The 18,341-nt window shown below is 42.5% G+C and overlaps 1 protein-coding gene across 2 annotated transcripts in view; it reads left to right on the top strand.

The window, feature by feature from the left end:
• EFHC1 (EF-hand domain containing 1) overlaps positions 1-18,341 on the top strand; it is a 63,079-nt gene that overhangs the window by 30,810 nt on the left and 13,928 nt on the right. For both annotated transcript variants that reach the window (XM_030870488.3, XM_030870489.3), the window contains 4 exons: positions 635-855; positions 6,593-6,733; positions 10,168-10,381; positions 10,730-10,877. In XM_030870488.3, coding sequence (XP_030726348.1) covers positions 635-855; positions 6,593-6,733; positions 10,168-10,381; positions 10,730-10,877 — 724 coding nt within the window. The remainder of the gene's footprint in view (positions 1-634; positions 856-6,592; positions 6,734-10,167; positions 10,382-10,729; positions 10,878-18,341) is intronic.

Raw genomic sequence — 18,341 nt, forward strand, 5'->3', positions numbered from 1 at the left:
TACCGGAACCATTGTGCTGACTGTCCCTGCCTCTTGGCACAGGACTAGATCAGACTGCCCTCGTAGCAGTGACCACAATTGAAATGAAACCATGTTTTGTGTGTTTAGGGTCTGTGGCCCCGAATAGAATGTTTTCTCCATCAAGGCAGGAATTTTATCCATACTGTTAATTGTTATAATCTCTGTATTCAGCAGTGTACCTGGTACACGGTATATGTGGTCACTAACAATTTGTTAGATGAACGGATAAATGGGTGGGTGGTTGAAGTAAATGACTTGGACCCCCCACCATAGATCCAATACTCTGTCTTTATAGAAGGACATTTATTCTTTTCTCTTGTAATGATTCCTTCTAAGCATTAATTCTACTAAGATTGGTGACCTCTAGGGATAGTTCAAGCCGAATATGGGAGAGAGACTTTACAGAAACAATCTGGGTTATTATTTATGTGTCCTGTTCGCAGATGGAAGTACTCAGCCCTGTGTTCTGCAGGGAGTGTGGAGGAGTCCCTGACCCTCGGTCAGAGCTGAAGCCTGCACTCCCTCTGGTTCTCAGGAATGCCTGGCTGCCGTGTGTCAGTCTTTCTTCCCATCCTCATTCCTTTTCTTTCCTCTCCCTGCTGTCTTTTGTTAGAGAACTTCCCTCGGTGTGTGCTGGAAATCTCAGACAAGGAGGTGTTGGAATGGTATACTGCCAAAGACTTCATTGTTGGGAAGCCACTCACTATACTTGGGAGAACTTTCTTCATTTATGATTGTGATCCATTTACTCGGCAGTATTACAAAGAAAAATTTGGAATCACTGATTTACCACGCATTGATGTGAGCAAGAAGGAACCACCTCCTGTGAAACAGGTAACAGGACACTGGTTCTGAGGTTAGAGAGAGAGTTCATCTTCTGATGCGTTAATAGAAATTTAAGGAAAAGGATAAAAAAGTCTCTTATGTGAATACCCAATAAAAAAAATGGACAAAGCATGTGAAATAGAGCAGTTCACAAAAGAAGAACTACAAATGGCTAATGAACATACGGAAAGACCCTCAATTGATAATCAAACAAAGAGAAATGAAAATAATGAGGTTTAGGATCTGTTTGCTCTAAAAAGACTCACAATATCCAGTGTTTGCCCTGGTGTGATGCAGTAGGCATCGTGTACTGTTAATAGGCGAACAATGAGAAAAACTTTTCTGAAGGGCAGTTTGTCTCATTTAAACTTTTTCAAAATAGAATATCACGTATCTCTTGACCCAGAAAATCTGGTTTGGGGATTATAAATAGATATATGTGAGGATGTGTAGTGTAGCATTACTTACAATAAAGTGTAAGGACATTGGCAGAATAAATTATAGTATATCCATCCATATAATTAGAGGACTATAAGACTTGTTAAAAAAAGAGGGAGTCTATGCATATTAACAGGAGAAAATGTCCATAACATTTTTAAGGGATTGTGAATACATGACATGGCACTATTTTTGTAGATTACTGTATACAACATCTGTGTATATTACTGAGGAAAAGACCTGGAGGAATGTTTCCCCAGACTATTAACAGTGGTTAGTTCACCGTGGGAAGGGGAGGGAGGGAGGGAAGTGGGAGATGACCAGGGAGCTTTCTTTCTGTACTGTGTGGTTGTAATTTTGCTTTTTTTTTTTGGCCATGCCACATGGCTTATGGGATCTTAGTTCCCTGACCAGGGCTTGAACCCATGTCCCCTGCAGTGGAAGCATGGAGTCCTAACAACTGGACCACCAGGGAGTTCCCTCAATTTCAGTTTTTATACCAAGCCTTGTGTTACTTTAATAATTTAAAAACTTTTTGATTAAAAAAAAGGCATCTTTTAAAATTCCAGACCCCTAAGGCATTTCATTTTTTCTTGCCTATTTATCAAACCCTTTTACTTAAAAAGTGATTGGGAGGGCTTCCCTGGTGGCGCAGTGGTTGAGTGTCCGCCTGCCGATGCAGGGGACACGGGTTCGTGCCCCGGTCCGGGAAGATCCCACATGCCCCGGTCCGGGAAGATCCCACATGCCTGAGCCTGTGCGTCTGGAGCCTGTGCTCCGCAACGGGAGAGGCCACAACAGTGAGAGGCCCGCGTACCACAAAAAAAAAAAAAAAAAAAAAAGTGATTGGGAGCAAAACAAAAACTGATTCACTGAAGATATTGGAAGACGGTGTTCTTTAATTGCAACATCGCTCTCCTTAAAATCACGCAGAACCCCAAAATTCAGTTCTGTGCACCTCAAAGTCCACTCTCAGAGTAAGTTCATGGTGTCTTTAATGCACCAAAATAGTAATTTAATAAACTTGAACCTTCAGAGTGGCTCAGCCACATATTTTAGAGTTTGAAATGACAATTGGATGTTTTCAAAATTCCACATTACACAGCAGATTCAACAAGCGTCTAAAGTATTAAGGCCACAGTGTCGTAGACCAAAACACTGGTGCTTGTTGTACCTATTTGGGGCAGGAACAACTCAAACAACCTCTTTGTTGCCCATGTATAAAATAGTGTGTTAGCACCTGTGGCCCATCTTTATTTTGCCAGCGTGTGTATAAAATAATGTCTGTGGGCTTTTTCCTTTTTGAAAGACACTACTGGAATGATGGAATGATTGAATTCCTCCAGCCTGGGCCCCTGCCTTCCCCGCATCTGCTGCCCATGCTGCTTGCATTTAGCCTCCAATTCTACTGAATTACAGGTGGTTCTGCATCCTGTTTTATTCCCCTGGACTTCCGCTAATGCTCTTTCTCCTGCTTGAACCACTTCTCCATCATTTCTCTACACGGCTTTTTCTTAACTCTCACAACTCAGTGTAGGCTTTCTCTCTTCCAAGAAGGCTTCTCTGAAGTCCCAGGCAGGGCTCGCACCCCATCGTCTGTGTTCCTGGGATACTCTGTGCCTCCCTCCACTAGCACTTGTCGTATTAAAACATCTGTTTATGAATTTTTCTATGAGACTAAGTTCCTTGACAGCAGGACCACTGTTCATCTTTGTGCTCCTAGCACCTAACACAGTGCCTGGCAAATAGGAGGTATGTGGTGTGTTTCCTGGATAGACTGAAGAAGACTGCCTAGGCAGTATGTATTTGTTCCCCTCAAAGGCAAGTGATATCTTAGGCAAGGCTTTTAGAAGCAACATCTCATAAAAACAATTACAAAGAAGGATTTGGATTTTGGTGCTAGGCGTTCCTGGGGCAATAAAACTTCCAGAAGGGAGTGTGGGTGATGATAGTGCCTCTTGCTGTCAGTTTTTCCTCTGATAGAACTCCTTACCCATGAATGTGCTCATGGATTAAGAATTATAATAAAACCGATGTCCCTATGCACCAGTTTTGGGGGCAGCATTTGATGCAGTCTGCAGGAAAAATACCATGTGAACAGATCTAGATTTTAATCAGCCAAACTACTCCACCACTTGAGTTTATAGATGAGTATTGTGTGAAGTTGCAGTCCAGGCATCACAATGAAAAGTACAAGGGTAATCCTGTTAAATGTCAAACATTCTCATAAGGAGGAGTCTCACCTAACCAGGAAGTAGGATGGGGAGGGCTTGTAGCACACTGGTGCACTTTTCCTAGTGGACGGCTTTGATCTGTGTTTTGAGCTGATAAAAGCTTTGAGTCCTAGAAGAGCCCTGCTCTCCATCCTCGTTACTATCACCTTTCTACCCCCCAAACTTGTCTTCTAAAGAAAGGGAGGGAAGACTTGGATAGAGAGCAGAGAGAACTGGAGAACCACTATAGATTTTGGTTTGTTTTGCCCTGTCTCAGTTACTCTGTATAATACAATGATTTCTCCATCCTTACATATGGCACATTAATTATAGTGTTTGGTCAGTTTATATTCTCTCTAATAAATAATTCTGCTACAAATAAATCCTCTCTGCTTGTCCATGAAAGTCTTTGTTGGAAATGAGTAGGAAAGCTCCACTTACCAAGCAGCAAATACCTTTTAGCTCTCCTCAATCATTACCTCTCAGTCATCTGAACTCTACACAATGTAGTTGGAACACAGGGATGAGAGCCGTAGCAGGTTCTAGAGGGACCAAGCCAGAGTCAAGCTGATGGGCAGGGACAGAAGTGGATATGCAGTGCATATATTAATTTGAGAATCTCGATACCCAGGTCAGGCTGATCTGCCAGATCAGGAGTAAGTCCACATGGATCCAGAAGCCAGATGTGCTGGATCCATCTGGAGACATGCTAGTAGGAAGGAGGAAGAAGCCAGGACCAGGAGAGCTCATCTGCCGTGGAGCTGGCCTCTGAAGGCAGCATCTGAAGGATGAGGGACTGTAAGACTGTGTGTGCGTGCATCATTAAGAAAGCCTGGGCAGAAGCTCTGGAAGGTGGGTCATACGAATAGGAGTGTCTAGGCGTGATAATGTCCAGTCAGAGGAATGGTTCTAGTTTAGAACAGGACCCAGGCGGTAGCTTGGAGCATGAAGAGCATGGTGCCAGCACCACAGGCACAGGGGCTGATATTTAGAGAAGGTCTTTATTCCAAGCAGAGGAAATGAGATGCAACTTGGGAAAACTAGGTAGAAGCCTGTTAAAACAAAAGGAGTTTGAGAGGAAGGTGCTCAGGAACTTACCTCGCTATTTTAAAACTCCTTAACCTCCCCCCACACCTCCCAACCAGGCTGCTCTCACTGTGTATTGATATTGGTCTCCACCACTGTGCGTTTCCGCCCACCTCCAGAGTAAGCCAGAGCTTAGCATGCAGTGTCTCACCCCAAGTCCTTCTGTCCATTGGCAACCGTGTGTATTCACTGAGTAGTGGTTTTGTATTTGGAGCAAATTAAGTCATCGTCCATCTACTGGATCCATTAGTCATATTCCAGCAATGAAGATCACGTTAACTACAGCCCAGGAAGTGGGTGAAGGATCAGTGTTCTAAGCACCCCACCTTGGACGAACATAGCAGAGTCCCTGGTTCCTGAGGGAGTCCCCTGTTGCAGATGGAGCAGGGCTCATATAGACTAACTTGTTAAAGTCCCTGAATACAGTATATTAAAAGATTTGGGGAGGGTATCTACAAGTAAAAGCATGGTACAAGCTAGTTTGCTGAGAAAGCATAGCAGAAAGGAGTCAGAGAAAAAGAACTCAGCTGCAGTCCGCCTAGCATTGATGAGAGGGAGGAAAATAACCTCTGAACTAAAGTTTTTTTTTTTTAGATACATGATTTTTTATTATTATTTTTAAAAATTTATTTATTTTTATTTTTGGCTGTGTTGGGTCTTCGTTTCTGTGCGAGGGCTTTCTCTAGTTGCAGCGAGTGGGGGCCACTCTTCATCGCGGTGCGTGGGCCTCTCACTATCGCGGCCTCTCTTGTTGCGGAGCACAGGCTCCAGACGCGCAGGCTCAGTAGTTGTGGCTCACGGGCCTAGTTGCTCCGCGGCATGTGGGATCTTCCCAGACCAGGGCTCGAACCCATGTCCCCTGCATTGGCAGGCAGATTCTCAACCACTGCGCCACCAGGGAAGCTCTCTACTTAAGTTTTTAGACAAACATCTTAGCATCCTATAGCGGTGCTTTCAGCCCTTCATGGAACCTAAATGAAAAACATACGTTCATCCTAAATTTTCACACTCACCAAATAACCTTTGCATCTGGAATTTAGTTCCATGAGTTTGCTCCTTCACTAGGAAAGGGGAATCCTGTGTGGACAGGGGGGTGTGAGTTCTCAGTGAAGTATGGCTATCATTCTCTGAGGCAAAAATGAAGAAATAAAAATAGGGACTTCCCTGGTGGCGCAGTGGTTAAGAATCCGCCTGCCAATGCAGGGGACACGTGTTCGAGCTCTGGTCCGGGAAGATCCCACATGCCTCAGAGCAACTAAGCCCGTGCGCCACAACTACTGAGCCCAAGCCACAACTACTGAAGCCCACATGCCCAGAGCCCGTGCTCCGCAATAAAGAGAAGCCACTGCAACGAGAAGCCTGTGCACCGCAACGAAGAGTAGCCCCCGCTCACTGCAACTAGAGAAAGCCCGCGCGCAGCAGCGAAGACCCAACGCAGCCAAAAATCAATAAATAAAATTAAAATTTTTTTTAAAAGAAATTAAAATATTAGAAATACGGAGGTAACTCGGAAGTAAGTAGCATGAACCAAGTCCTGACACCCCCACCTTACCCCTACCTCCGACACACACACGTGCCCACTTTGGGTGAATTGAGAAAACAGTTTCCAGATCTGCCAGGCTGAGACCCACACCCCAGACAAAGAAGTCACAGACAGACCCATGGGCTTCACCGTGCTGGAGGGCCACAGGGGCCAGGATTGGGGCTGGGAGCAGGGCCAGACTCTGCTTTGGCAGTAAGGGGTCAGTGGACATCAATGATAGATTAAATCCAGCCCTGAGGGTTACTTTGTAGCATCATCAGTCACTTTTATGAGCAGTGATCATGGTGTAAAATCTATAAAGAGGAATGGAGTATGTGATATGTTATTTTTTTCTGATTACATTTGTATATGTAGAAATTGCTTTTAAAATAAATGTTTTCTAGATTTTAAAAAGAAACTTACAGTTACCTTTAATTTTTAGAACACGGAGCATCTGCTTTATTTCTTGCTTTCTGTGTTTCTTCAGGAATTACCTCCCTATAACGGTTATGGACTAGTTGAGGACTCTGCTCAGAATTGCTTTGCGCTCATTCCAAAACCTCCAAAAAAAGATGTTATTAAAATGCTGATGAATGAGAACAAGGTGCTTCGTTATTTGGCTGCACTGGTGAGGACAATTTTTGTTTTTTAATTTATTTAATTTACTTTATTTTTGGCTGCACTGGGTCTTCGCCGCTGCACGGGGGCCCTCTCTAGTTGTGACCAGGGGCCACTCTTCGTTGTGGTGCACAGGCCTCTGCTGTGGAGCACAGGTTCTAGGTGCATGGGCTTCAGCAGTTGTGGCACACGGGCTCAGTAGTTGTGGCTCGCCAGCTCCGGAGCGCAGGCTCAGTACCTGCGGCGCATGGGTCCAGCCGCTCCGCAGCATGCGGAATCCTCCCGGAACAGGGCCCGAACCCGCGTCCCCCTCACCGGCAGGCAGACTCCCAACCACTGCACCACCAGGGAAGCCCCAAGGACAATTTTTATATCCTAAGAATCTGTTCTGTCTCAGTACTGTGCATAGTTGTCCGTTTTGGCTGTAAGCTCTAGAGTAACAGCTGTCAGAGTTATGTGTTTATTTAAACAACCATTGGTTCCAACCTTCAGGCAGGTTGGATAGTATTAAGTATGGTGCCCTTGAACCAAGACCTAGCTCAAGTCCTATCTGCCCTCACAGTCTTTCTTAAATCATTAATCTCTCTATCCCTCAAATTTTGACAGGCATTTTGGCCTTTTTTATTAAGCAATTATGAAAGCTTGACTTACATTCAAATTATCTATTTTTGTGCCTTTCCAGTGAACTGTGATTTTCTTGAGGGTAGGGACCATGTCTTACTAATTTTTATCATTGGTGATATCTAGCTTGATGTATTTTATATTCATTAAATGTAACAAATGGAATCATACTAATTTAATAGATGTGAACTTTGAGAGGTCATATGGCTAGTGGCTAAGAGGTTTGGAAACAGACATAAATTCAAATCCTGAGTGTTCCACTCACTGGCTGAATTACCTGAAGCAAGTTACTGATAAGAATTCAAAGGATAATGTCTTTAAAAATAGAAAAAAAAGCAGAAATAGAAATATAACCATTTTATTTAGAAATATAGACATAAATAGAAATTGAAATAAGTTACTCTGGGAATAGAAATGTATTTGAAAAAATAAAAATTAAATGAGAACATAGTTGACTAATGTATTTTTTAAATATTGAAAAAGCTTTGAAACAAGGGAGTTCTAGCAAATTCTAGGTCAACTAGAACACTCCATACGTTAAGAATTCTGATTAATGAAGGTTTTGCATTGTTGCTAAGTTCTTTGAGTTACTGTTAAAGTTCAAGAGGTTTGTTGAATTATGACATAGTAACTATGAACTCCTTGAGAGCAGGGGTCATGTCTCTTTAGACTTTGTAGGCACTCAATAACTGTTGGATGAATGGGTAAATGAATTTATTTACACATACACTATCTGTGAGTCAGGCAATATAATATACTCATTTTATGTTTCAAAACATAAGAATCAGAGACTAATTGGTGTGTCCCAGGTCTTAACTGCTTAGACAGAGGCAGGACTAGCGCTCAACCTAACGAAAAATATAATTCGAAAAGGTACATGCACCCCAATGTTCATAGCAGCACTGTTTACAACAGGCAAGACATGGAAGCAACCTAAATGTCCATTGACAGATGAATGGATAAAGAAGTTCTGGCATATATATGTATGTATGTATGTATATACACACACACACACACAGACACACATACGTACATACAATGGACTACTACTCAGCCATAAAAAAGAATGAAATAATGCCATTTGCAGCAACATGATGGACCTGGAGATTATCATACAGTAGAATTACAATGAACAAATGGAGAAGAGAAGAGTGCAATAGAAAATTACCATTAAGCACACACCTCAGCAGTCCTTGTTGCTGACAAGGTCCATCAACGGATGCTAAAATTAGTGGGAAAACCTTTGAGGAGAAACAAGATTTTCATGGTTTCAAAGTATCTCCCTCAAGATATTTACTAACTGCAAAGGGAAAGATGGTAACTTTACAGGGGAGAGACCCACCAGGCATCTTCTTAACCAAGTGATCAAGTTCAACATAACCAATAAAAAGATGTTTTGTTATCATGAACTCCTTGGTATGCACAGAGGTGGACGTGGTTTTTTTTTTTTTCCCCCTGTGGTATTTTTGCCAAAGATGCAAAAGTGAGATGCATGAGGGACAGTCAACAAAATAATTGACCAGTACTCATGTTAGGGTCATGAAAGACAAGAGCAGACTGAGGAACTGTCACAAATTGGATGAGATTGAAGAGAAATAACAACTAATGCAGTATAGGATCCTGAAACAGAGAAAGAACATAAGTGGAAAACAGGTGAAATTTGAATAAGGACAGTAGTTTATTTAAAGCATTATACCATCATTTTCTGGGTTTCATAACTGTGCTATGATTATGTAAGATATTACTGTTAGGTGAGGCTTGGTGATGGGCTTACGAGAATTCTCAACTATGCAACTTTTCTGTAAGTCTGATAAACTTATTTCAAAATAAAATGGCAAAAACAATTTTTAAAAAATTTTTAAATACTCCTTCCTGCCAGGGTGAGCTATTGCTCCCAACCCCCTTGTACACCCGTGCCTGTAGTCCTGCTCAGAACTTTATTTTATTCTAAGTGTGATGGGAATCCTCTGGAGGTTTGAGAGGAGAGGAATGATGTGATTTTATTTTTATTTGTTAAAAAAAAAATTTTTTTATTATAAGGGTGTTCAACAAAAAAAGTTTGGAGACTGTCAGTTAGGGAATGGTATGAGGAAATTATTTTACTAAGAGGAAATCCAATGACTTTCTCAACTAAGTGAGAAATTATGACACAAATAATTCCATGGTCTGAATGAGAAGGTATGTGCTGAAATTGTGATGTGAGAGGATTTTAGTCAAGAATAAGCATGTCTGTATTTAGGCTTGTTCAGTCTGGAATTTGTTTCTCGGTGATTTGATTTAGGAAAAGTCTTAACAACGTAGTTTCTCAGAATCACTTCAACTCTATGACATATTACTCCTTCCTCCCTTCTTAAATTTTCTTTTTTAAATTATGTATAAAAATGGATTTGTTTAAAGGCATAAGCTTTGCATAATCACTTTAGTGTCCTCGAAGTTGAACATAATGTCAGCCACGAGGTTTCAGACTGGCAGCCTGTGGACAGAATGTAGCCTATATGTTTTCTTTGGCCTGCCTGGTGCTTTTAAAGTGTTGAAGTCAACATTTTAAAGTCAGGGTTTTTATATAGTAATCCAGATTTCTGTTTTCTCATGAAAAATTGGATCTAGCAACATTGGGCCTATATTCATTCCCACATGGCAGCAGCCTTCCTTAGATGAGGTATGTCCTTTCCCGGCCCCCGGAGCCCCACCCCATACTGTTCATTTATATTATACTTCATATGTTAGGCTTATATTGTACCCTAGTCCCCGTAGATATTTCAGTTTGAGGCTTCTGCGTAAATCACGTACCTTCGTAATATCCTCTTTTCTTCACCTTTCCAGGAATCCCCCATCCCAGAAGACAAAGACCGCCGATTTGTCTTCTCTTATTTTCTAGCCACTGACATGATCAGTATCTTTGAGCCTCCTGTTCGCAATTCTGGTATCATTGGGGGCAAGTATCTTGGCAGAACTAAAGTTGTCAAACCAGGCTCCTCGGTGGAAAACCCCATCTATTATAGCCCCAGTGACTTCTTCATTGGTGCTGTGATTGAGGGTAAGTCTCAACACAGTTTAGGCTCTCTTTCTGGCCAAGTGAATGGGTTCTTCTTATTGGGAATTTAATTCAGTTAACCCTTGTAGGAAGCAGTTAGTCTGCAGTCCAGCTGTACATGTGGTATAGTGTCTAAATCTCCTTTATCAATTAAACTGTAAATTGGTTGCATTTGTTGGCTGTAGATGGAAACTCTGAGCTCCCTAAACACCGAGCGAACTAGTGCATATTAGTTTAGAGAGCAACTGAAAGTTCATTAGTCTAGGTCACAAATACATATCTGTGAATTTTTACTCTCAGTTGCCTGATAAGAACATAACCAGGCAAAGTGTATTTCTACCCTTTCCCCAGTGTTTGGCCACCGGTTCGTCATCCTTGATACAGACGACTGTGTTCTGAAATACATGGAGAGCAATGCTGCCCAGTATTCACCAGAAGCACTCCTGTCAATTCAGAGCCGTGTTCGAAAGCAAGAAGCCCCTGCACCAGAATTGGACAAGTATGTTTGACCATCTAAGGTCCATTTTGGCTTTGGCACAATGAGATATTCAGGAAGCAGTTCTTAAAATGAATGGATGATCACATTTTAGATTTTCAGATTTCCCTCACCAATGGAAGGTCTTAGACAACCTAGGTTACCTGGGTCCAATATAATAACTAGTAACTTAGAACTTTTTCAACTTCATATATTTAGCAAATAATTATTGAGTGCCTTATATGTATCAGACACTATCACTAGGCCCTTAGGCTTTTATCAGTAAACAAAATAGACCAGAAGTTGCTGCCCTCATGGAGTTGACCCTCTAAGCAGCGGGAGATAGCTAATAAACAGCACCAGTAAGTTAGTTATGCAGTGTGTTGGGTGATGAGTGCTGTGGGAAAGTGGAGCAAAACAAGGGTGATAAGGGTTCTGGAAGGTGAGGGTGGGTTGCAGTTGGTTGGGGGAGGTGGTCACACCTTGAGAAAGTGGCACTGAGCAGACACGTGAAGGTAAAGGAGGCAGCTGCGTGGACGTGTGGCGGGAGAGCTTTCCAGGAAGAGGGAGCAGTGAGTGCTAAGACCCTACGTATTAGCACACCTGGAGCACACAGGTAACACTGGCAAAAAGTAGGCCGGTGAGTGGCGGCAGTGGAGGAGTGAGGAAGAGAAGCAGAAGCTGGAGGTAGGAAGTTAGCAAGGGCCCAGGTTGTGTAGGACCTGCTAGGTCTCTGGAAGGGTGGTGGCTTTCCTCTGAGTGAAAGCGAGAGCCACCATGGGGCTTCCGAGTAGAGGAGGGGCACCATTTGACATGTGTTTTAAAAGAAGGGGCTGTTGTGTTAAGAATAGATTCAGAGGGAGATTAGTTAGGAGAATGTGGCAGTGATCTAGGCAAGAGATGACGGTGCATGGACCAGGGTAGTATCCGTGAAGGTGGGGAGAAGTGGTCTGATTTGGGGTATATTTTAAGGTAGAGCTAATAAGGATTCAGACAGATGATATAGGGGAGATAAGAGAGTAGGTAAGGATGACTAAGGTTTTTGGCCTGAGCAGCTGGAAAGGAGTTGCCACCAACTGAGATGGGGAAGAAGTCTACTGTGGGTAGGGGAGGGTTTTTTCTGGCAGGGCGGAGGCAGGAGGGATTTCAGTTTGGGATATATTAGGGTTTTTTTTTTTTTCGTTTTGTTTTTTAATTTTTATTTAATTTAATTTATTTTTTGGCTGCATTGGGTCTTCATTGCTGCACACAGGCTTTCTCTAGTCGCGGCGAGAGGATGCTACTCTTCGTTGCAGTGTGCAGGCTTCTCGTTGCAGTGGTTTCTTTTGTTGCAGAGCATGGACTCTAGGTGCGCGGGCTTCAGTAGCTGTGGCTCGCGGGCTCAGTAGTTGTGGCTCGCAGGCTCTAGAGCACAAGCTCAGTAGTTGTGGCGCACGAGCTTAGTTGCTCCATGGGTCTGGAGATCTTCCCCGACCAGGGCTCCAAACCCATGTCCCCTGCATTGGCAGGCGGATTCTTAACCACTGCGCCACCAGGGAAGTCCAATGTACTAGGTTTAAGATACCTATTAGATACTCAAGTAGAGAGATCAAACGGGCTGTTGGATATATAAATCTGGAGCTCAGGTGAGAGGTCTGGGGCTGTGGGAGTTGTGGGCATATAGATGATATTTTCAGCCATGAGACTGGGTGAAATCTCTCAGGTAGTCATTATAGACAAAGAAGAGAGAATAGCTCCAAGGATTGCGCTCTGGGGTTCTCCAGCACTGAGTTGGGAAGAGAAACTGAGCAGGACGACTAGTGAGGCAGGAAGAAAACCAAGTGGGTGTGGTGTCCTGAATCCAGGCTGTCCCCTTTTGCACAGTAGGGACTGTAAACGTGACCATGAGAACAATCTCAGCACCAATGGGAAAATTTACTGCTGTTCTGCAACTTTAAAAAATTTTTGTCAAAACATGAAAAGCTCTGATGGTTATAAATGTATAGGGAAATGAAAAATAGTAAAATTGAGTTTTATTAGTGCACTGTAATTTAAGACATTGGCAACATTGAGAATTAAAAGTGTTTTATTTCTTTATAAAAAGCATATTAAGAGTAGTTGGAACAGTGCTTGCCTTCTTGTCATGTAACTTATGATACAGAGTGAACGTCTTTTCTGTGCCTCAGCAAATTGTCATATTCCTTTCCAAGTTTGGATTGACTTCCAACATTTTATTATTTTTGCTTTCAATGTTGCGAAATACATCCTAGAGTTCCTTTAATGAGTGAAATATCTCAGAGTTCTTTTAATGTGAAGTTTTTTGTTTGCTGGCATCTGGGATATCTTCATCCTTTTTTTTCTTTTTTTGGCTACATTGGGTCTTCATTGCGGTGTGCGGGCTTCTCATTGCAGTGGCTTCTCTTGCTGCAAAGCATGGGCTCTAGGTGCATGGGCTTCAGTAGTTGTGGCTTGAGGGCTCTAGAGTGCAAGCTCAGTAGTTGTGGTGCACGGGCTTAGTTGCTCCAAGGCATGTGTCTTCATCCTTTTCGTTACGACCACTTCCCTCATTTATGTCAATAAGCCAGCCTTTGCTAGGGTCCTCTGCCTGCACATCGAGAGTCTCTTAAACCACAGCAGTGTCAGCATTCCCACGGTCAGCTATTTCTTCTCTAACTCCGTTGTGTTTGACTTGAATTCTGCTTCTAGCTCTACCTCTTTTGGTTTCTTTGCCACGCTCTCATCTTTGTTGACCAGTTCTCTCTTCAGTTATCCATTTTTGTAAAATGTCACTTGAGTTTATCCTTTAGAGAAAAGGAGGCAACATAAGCTACACACTTTGCTGTCTGTGTGTGACTTGAAAAACAGATGCCCAGTGATCAGTCACTGACAGACTTTCAAAGAAGTGATATGATTGTCGCTGATTGTGATGCACATCTATTATTTGTGTAATGATTCGTGGACTGAAAATCTGACAATTTGCACTTGAGGCAGTTACTCACAGTTACTAACTGAAATTTGAACTGTGTTGTTGAGGGACTGGGTTATTTAACCAGATGGTGGTAAGTGAAATTCATGCATATCTGAGCCTTGCAAAAACAAGAATTGCCTGCAAATCAAGGAAGACAGTGATTCATTGTGTCACATGGGGATTTAGCAATGTGTAGGGGACACTGGGGACCTCAGTGCAGACTTCCACTGGAATAGGAGGGGCGGGAGTGGGCTTCAGAGAATGGGAGGAGAGGAATTCGAGCTTGGAAGTATAGCCCCCTCTTGAGGAAGTTGGTGCAAAGGGGAACAGAAAAATGGGGGAGTAGCTGGCCGGCGAAGTGGGGTCAAGAGAAGGTATTGGTGTCTTAGAATAAGATAAAGAGAAATTCAAGTTCTGGGTTAAGAAATCCATGGCTATCCTTGTGTTGATCCTCACTTTACCCCTCTTCTCTTGTGATGGGTCAGAGAGGTGAATGAGAGAAGATGCTTGAAGGTGATATGAATACAAAGGTCATGCTCTAAGGAAATACAAATCCTGTATTTGAGTAATCATTGCTAAGAATAATGAAAAGGGATCCTGAGTATTTGTCAGGCCTGAGAACTTTTTATATCAAGTGTTAGTTACAGGATGATGAAATTTGCAGTTAGCCATCTTCCTTCTCTGAGCTGGAAGATTAAAACAGTGCACAAGTGGTTGGAGTATTGACTTCATCTGAAGTTCTTTTCAGGCTTGTGTCTTCATTGCTGTACACTGAACTCAGACTTACAGATAACAGATTGCTCATAAGCCCACTCCTCTGCACAAACCCTCCCCGTGTGAAGAGCATGAACACCCGTGTGTTCGCATATCTTGTCCTTGTTTGGTTGACTTGCCCGTCTGTGCTCTTCAGCTTCAGGAGGACCCTCCTCCCCTGCTCGACGATCCTTTTCATCCTCTCTTTTTCACTTCCAGCAATTTTTCCCATATAGGCATTTCCAAATATTCTCACTTTCTTTTCCATTTTCTTGAAGCCCCAAGCGCCTCCATATTCACTTTGCAGATGGTCTCAGACAGACCCAGTGATCCAGTGTGAGCTGCTTCTGTTTTCCTACTCTTCACCTTAGAGTGTTTCTTTACTTATCTCTTTACCTTCTTGTCACAGCTAAGTAGCTCCCATTTCTCCAAATTTAATTCTTTTGTGTCTGTCACCGCCTCCTCTCTGACTGCTCTCGTATCCAGACACTCTTCAGAAGTTGTTTACTTGAGGTTACTGATTGTTTTCCAATCTAATGGTCTCTTGTCATTTATTCATTAATTCAGTGATACTGGCGCCTGCACCATATGCCAGACTTTAATAAACATCTAGGCAGCCAGGTGAGGGAATAGGAGCTCACTGTCTAGGGCAGAGGTTGGCAGACTTTTTTGCTACAAGTAGTAAATAATTCAGGTTTGTAGGCCATACCAGAATCTCTGTTGTAACTACTCAGCTGTGCACCCGTGGGGTGAAAGCAGCCATAGACAATGTGTAAATGAGTAGGTGTAGCTGTATTTTGATTAAACTTTATTTAGAAAAACAGGCTGCCGGCTGGCTTTGGCCTCTGGGCCAACCCCCTGGTCTAGTGTTGAGCCTTTCTGATCTACATATAATGTAAGTTACTCTTTACCACCCCCTTTTTGAAACCCTTTCTTTTGAGTTCTAGAAAGTCAGAGTCTCTGATACTCCTCCTACTTCCCTGGAAGCTTGTTCTTTTTCCTATTTCTGTCTACTAGGTTGGTGTTTCTCAAGGTTCTGGTTTTGGTCCTCCTGTTCTCTTTCTCTAAACTCTGGACGATCTCATCACATCGTAGAGTATCTGAATAAGTCGCTCTCCATCCTGACGTTCTCCTGATTCTGCTCCCAGACTCCTGTCTGCCTGCTCGATGGGTCTCCATGCATCTGAGCCACCAGCACCTCTCACTTCGTACAGCTAAAAATGAGACCACTGTTGTCTTCACCTTCCTGGCACACCTGCTGTTCCTTCATCCTTCTTCCTTCTTTCTGTTCATCTGTCTCATCAAGTGGCGATGACAGTGAGTTGTGATAATGTGTGTAAAGCACCAGCCTGGTGTCTGGCACACAGGAGGCAAGCAGTGAATGTCAGCTCCCCTCTTTCTCTTGGTCACCTCAAGGCTCCATTTACCTTGATTTGAAACCTCCTCTTCTATTCTGCACCATATTCAATATGCTGCTAAATTCTTTTATTTTATTCTACAATATCTCTTGCCTCTGACTTCTTTTCATTCTCACCACCATTTCCTAATTTAAAGCACTCAGTCAGTTTGGAATTGCATTTATCTGAACTTAACAACAGCAGCAGTAACAACAGAAACAAATTTATGTTAGCTTAACCCAGTGGAGTTTTATGTTTTCTTATGGAACACAATGTCTGGAGGTCAGTGGTCCAGAGCTTTCCCAGCCCAACAGAGACCTGACTTCTCTCTCTCCTCAGATGTTCTGAGCAAGTAGCTTTTGTCCTCATGCTTTTCTCTCTGTGGTTACAAGTGAATGTTCCATTTCCAGCACTGCATCTATATTCCAGGCAGGAAGAGGGGAAGGACAAAGGGGTAAGAGACTGAAAAGCCAATCTTGCCATGTCTTTCCTCTTTTTAAAGGGCTTATCCAGAAGCACCACCTAGCAACTTCTCCTTACATCTCATTGTCTGGGCTGTATCACTCGGCCGCTCCTGATTGCTGCTCCAGACAAAGTGAGGGCTCTGTTAGGAAAAAGGAGAGGGTGAATATTGGGCAGGTACCCACCAGTGTTTGCTGAGGCACCCACAGCACCTCCTGACTCATCTGCCCACCTCCACGCTCTTCCTTAATCCATTGCACACAGTGACCAGACCAGTCATCCCGGAACTTGGCTCCAAATTCATCATACTACTTCTCCTCTGCCAATTTTATTGAGGTATAATTGACAAAACCGTATATATTTAAAGCGTACAATGTGATGATTTGATATACATATACATTGTGAAGTGATTATCACAGTCAAGTCAGTTAACACATCCACCGTCTCACATAGTTACCATTTATTCTTGTGGGCGAGTGGCGGGAATGCTTAAAATCTACTCTCTTAGCAAATTTCAGGTATACAGTACTATATGGTCACAATGCTGTGCCTTAGGTCCCCAGAACTTATTCACCTTGTAACTGAGTGTACCCTTTGACCAACATCTCCTTTTTCCCCCTACTCTCCAGCCCCTGGCAACCACCCTTCCACTCTCTGTTTTTATGAGTTCAGCATTTTTTAATATGTCTAAAATCACTAGTCGTAATGTCCTTCAGGTTCATTTATGTTGTTGCAAGTGGCAGGACTTCTTTTTTAAATCCGTTCATCTCTCAAGGGACAGTTTGGTTGTTTCCATATCTTGGCTATTGTGAATCATGCTACAAAGAACATGAGAGTGCAGATGTCTCTTTGGGATACTAATTTTGTTTCCTTCGTATATATATATATATATATATATATACACACACACCCAGAAGTGGGATTGTTGGAGCATATGGTAGCTCTATTTTTAATTGTTTGAGGAACCTCTTTACTGTTTTCCATAGTGGCTGCACCAATTCCCACCACTGTTGGGAATTGCTATCCTAAGAGGTGTGACTGTGGTTTTGATTTCCATTTCCCTGATGGTTAGCGATGCTGAGCATCTTTTCTTGTACCTATTGTCCATTTGTATGTCCTCTTCGGAAAAATGTCTCTTTAGTTCTGCCCATTTTTTAATCGAATTGTTTGGGTTTTTTGCTGTTGATACATGTGAATTCCTTATATATTTCAGATCTTAAGGCCTTATCAGATATATGGTTTGTGCTATGGTTTGAATGTTTGTGTCCTCCCAGAATTCATTTTGATGTCCTGATGTGATGCTATTAAGAGGTAGAGCCTTTGGGAGGTAATTAATGGCTTTATAAAGAAGGCCTCAGAAGCTGACTAGCCCCCTTCCACCTTTCAAGGGCACAATGAGAAAGCACTGGCCATGAATCAGGAAGAGAGCCCTCACTAGCCACCACATGGAATCTGTGGCGCCATGATCTTGGACTTCTAGCCTCCAGAACTGTGATAAATACATTTCTGTTGTTTATAAGCGACCCAGTCTCTAGTTTTTTGTTATAGCAGCCCGAATGGACGAAGACAGTTTGCAAATATTTTCTCCCACTCTGTTGATTATTTTGTTTTGTCGGTTATTTCCTTTTCCATGCAGAAGCTTTTTAGTTTGATGTAGTCCTACTTGTTTATTTCTGTTTTCTGTTGCCTGTGCTTTTGGTGTCATATCCAAAAAATCCTTGCCAAGGATAGTGTCAAGGACCTTTTTTCCTATGTTTTCTTCTAGGAGTTTTACAGTTTCGGGTCTTACGTTTAGGTCTTCAATGCATTTTGAGTTAATTTTTTTGAATTGTATAAAATAGGGATGCAGTTTCTTTTTTTTTTTTAAATAGATCTTTATTGGAGTATAATTGCTTCACAATACGGTGTTAGTTTCTGTTGTACAACAAA

This window comes from Globicephala melas, chromosome 11 (genome assembly GCF_963455315.2).
Source record: "Globicephala melas chromosome 11, mGloMel1.2, whole genome shotgun sequence".
In the NCBI taxonomy this organism is placed as follows: Eukaryota; Metazoa; Chordata; class Mammalia; order Artiodactyla; family Delphinidae; genus Globicephala; species Globicephala melas.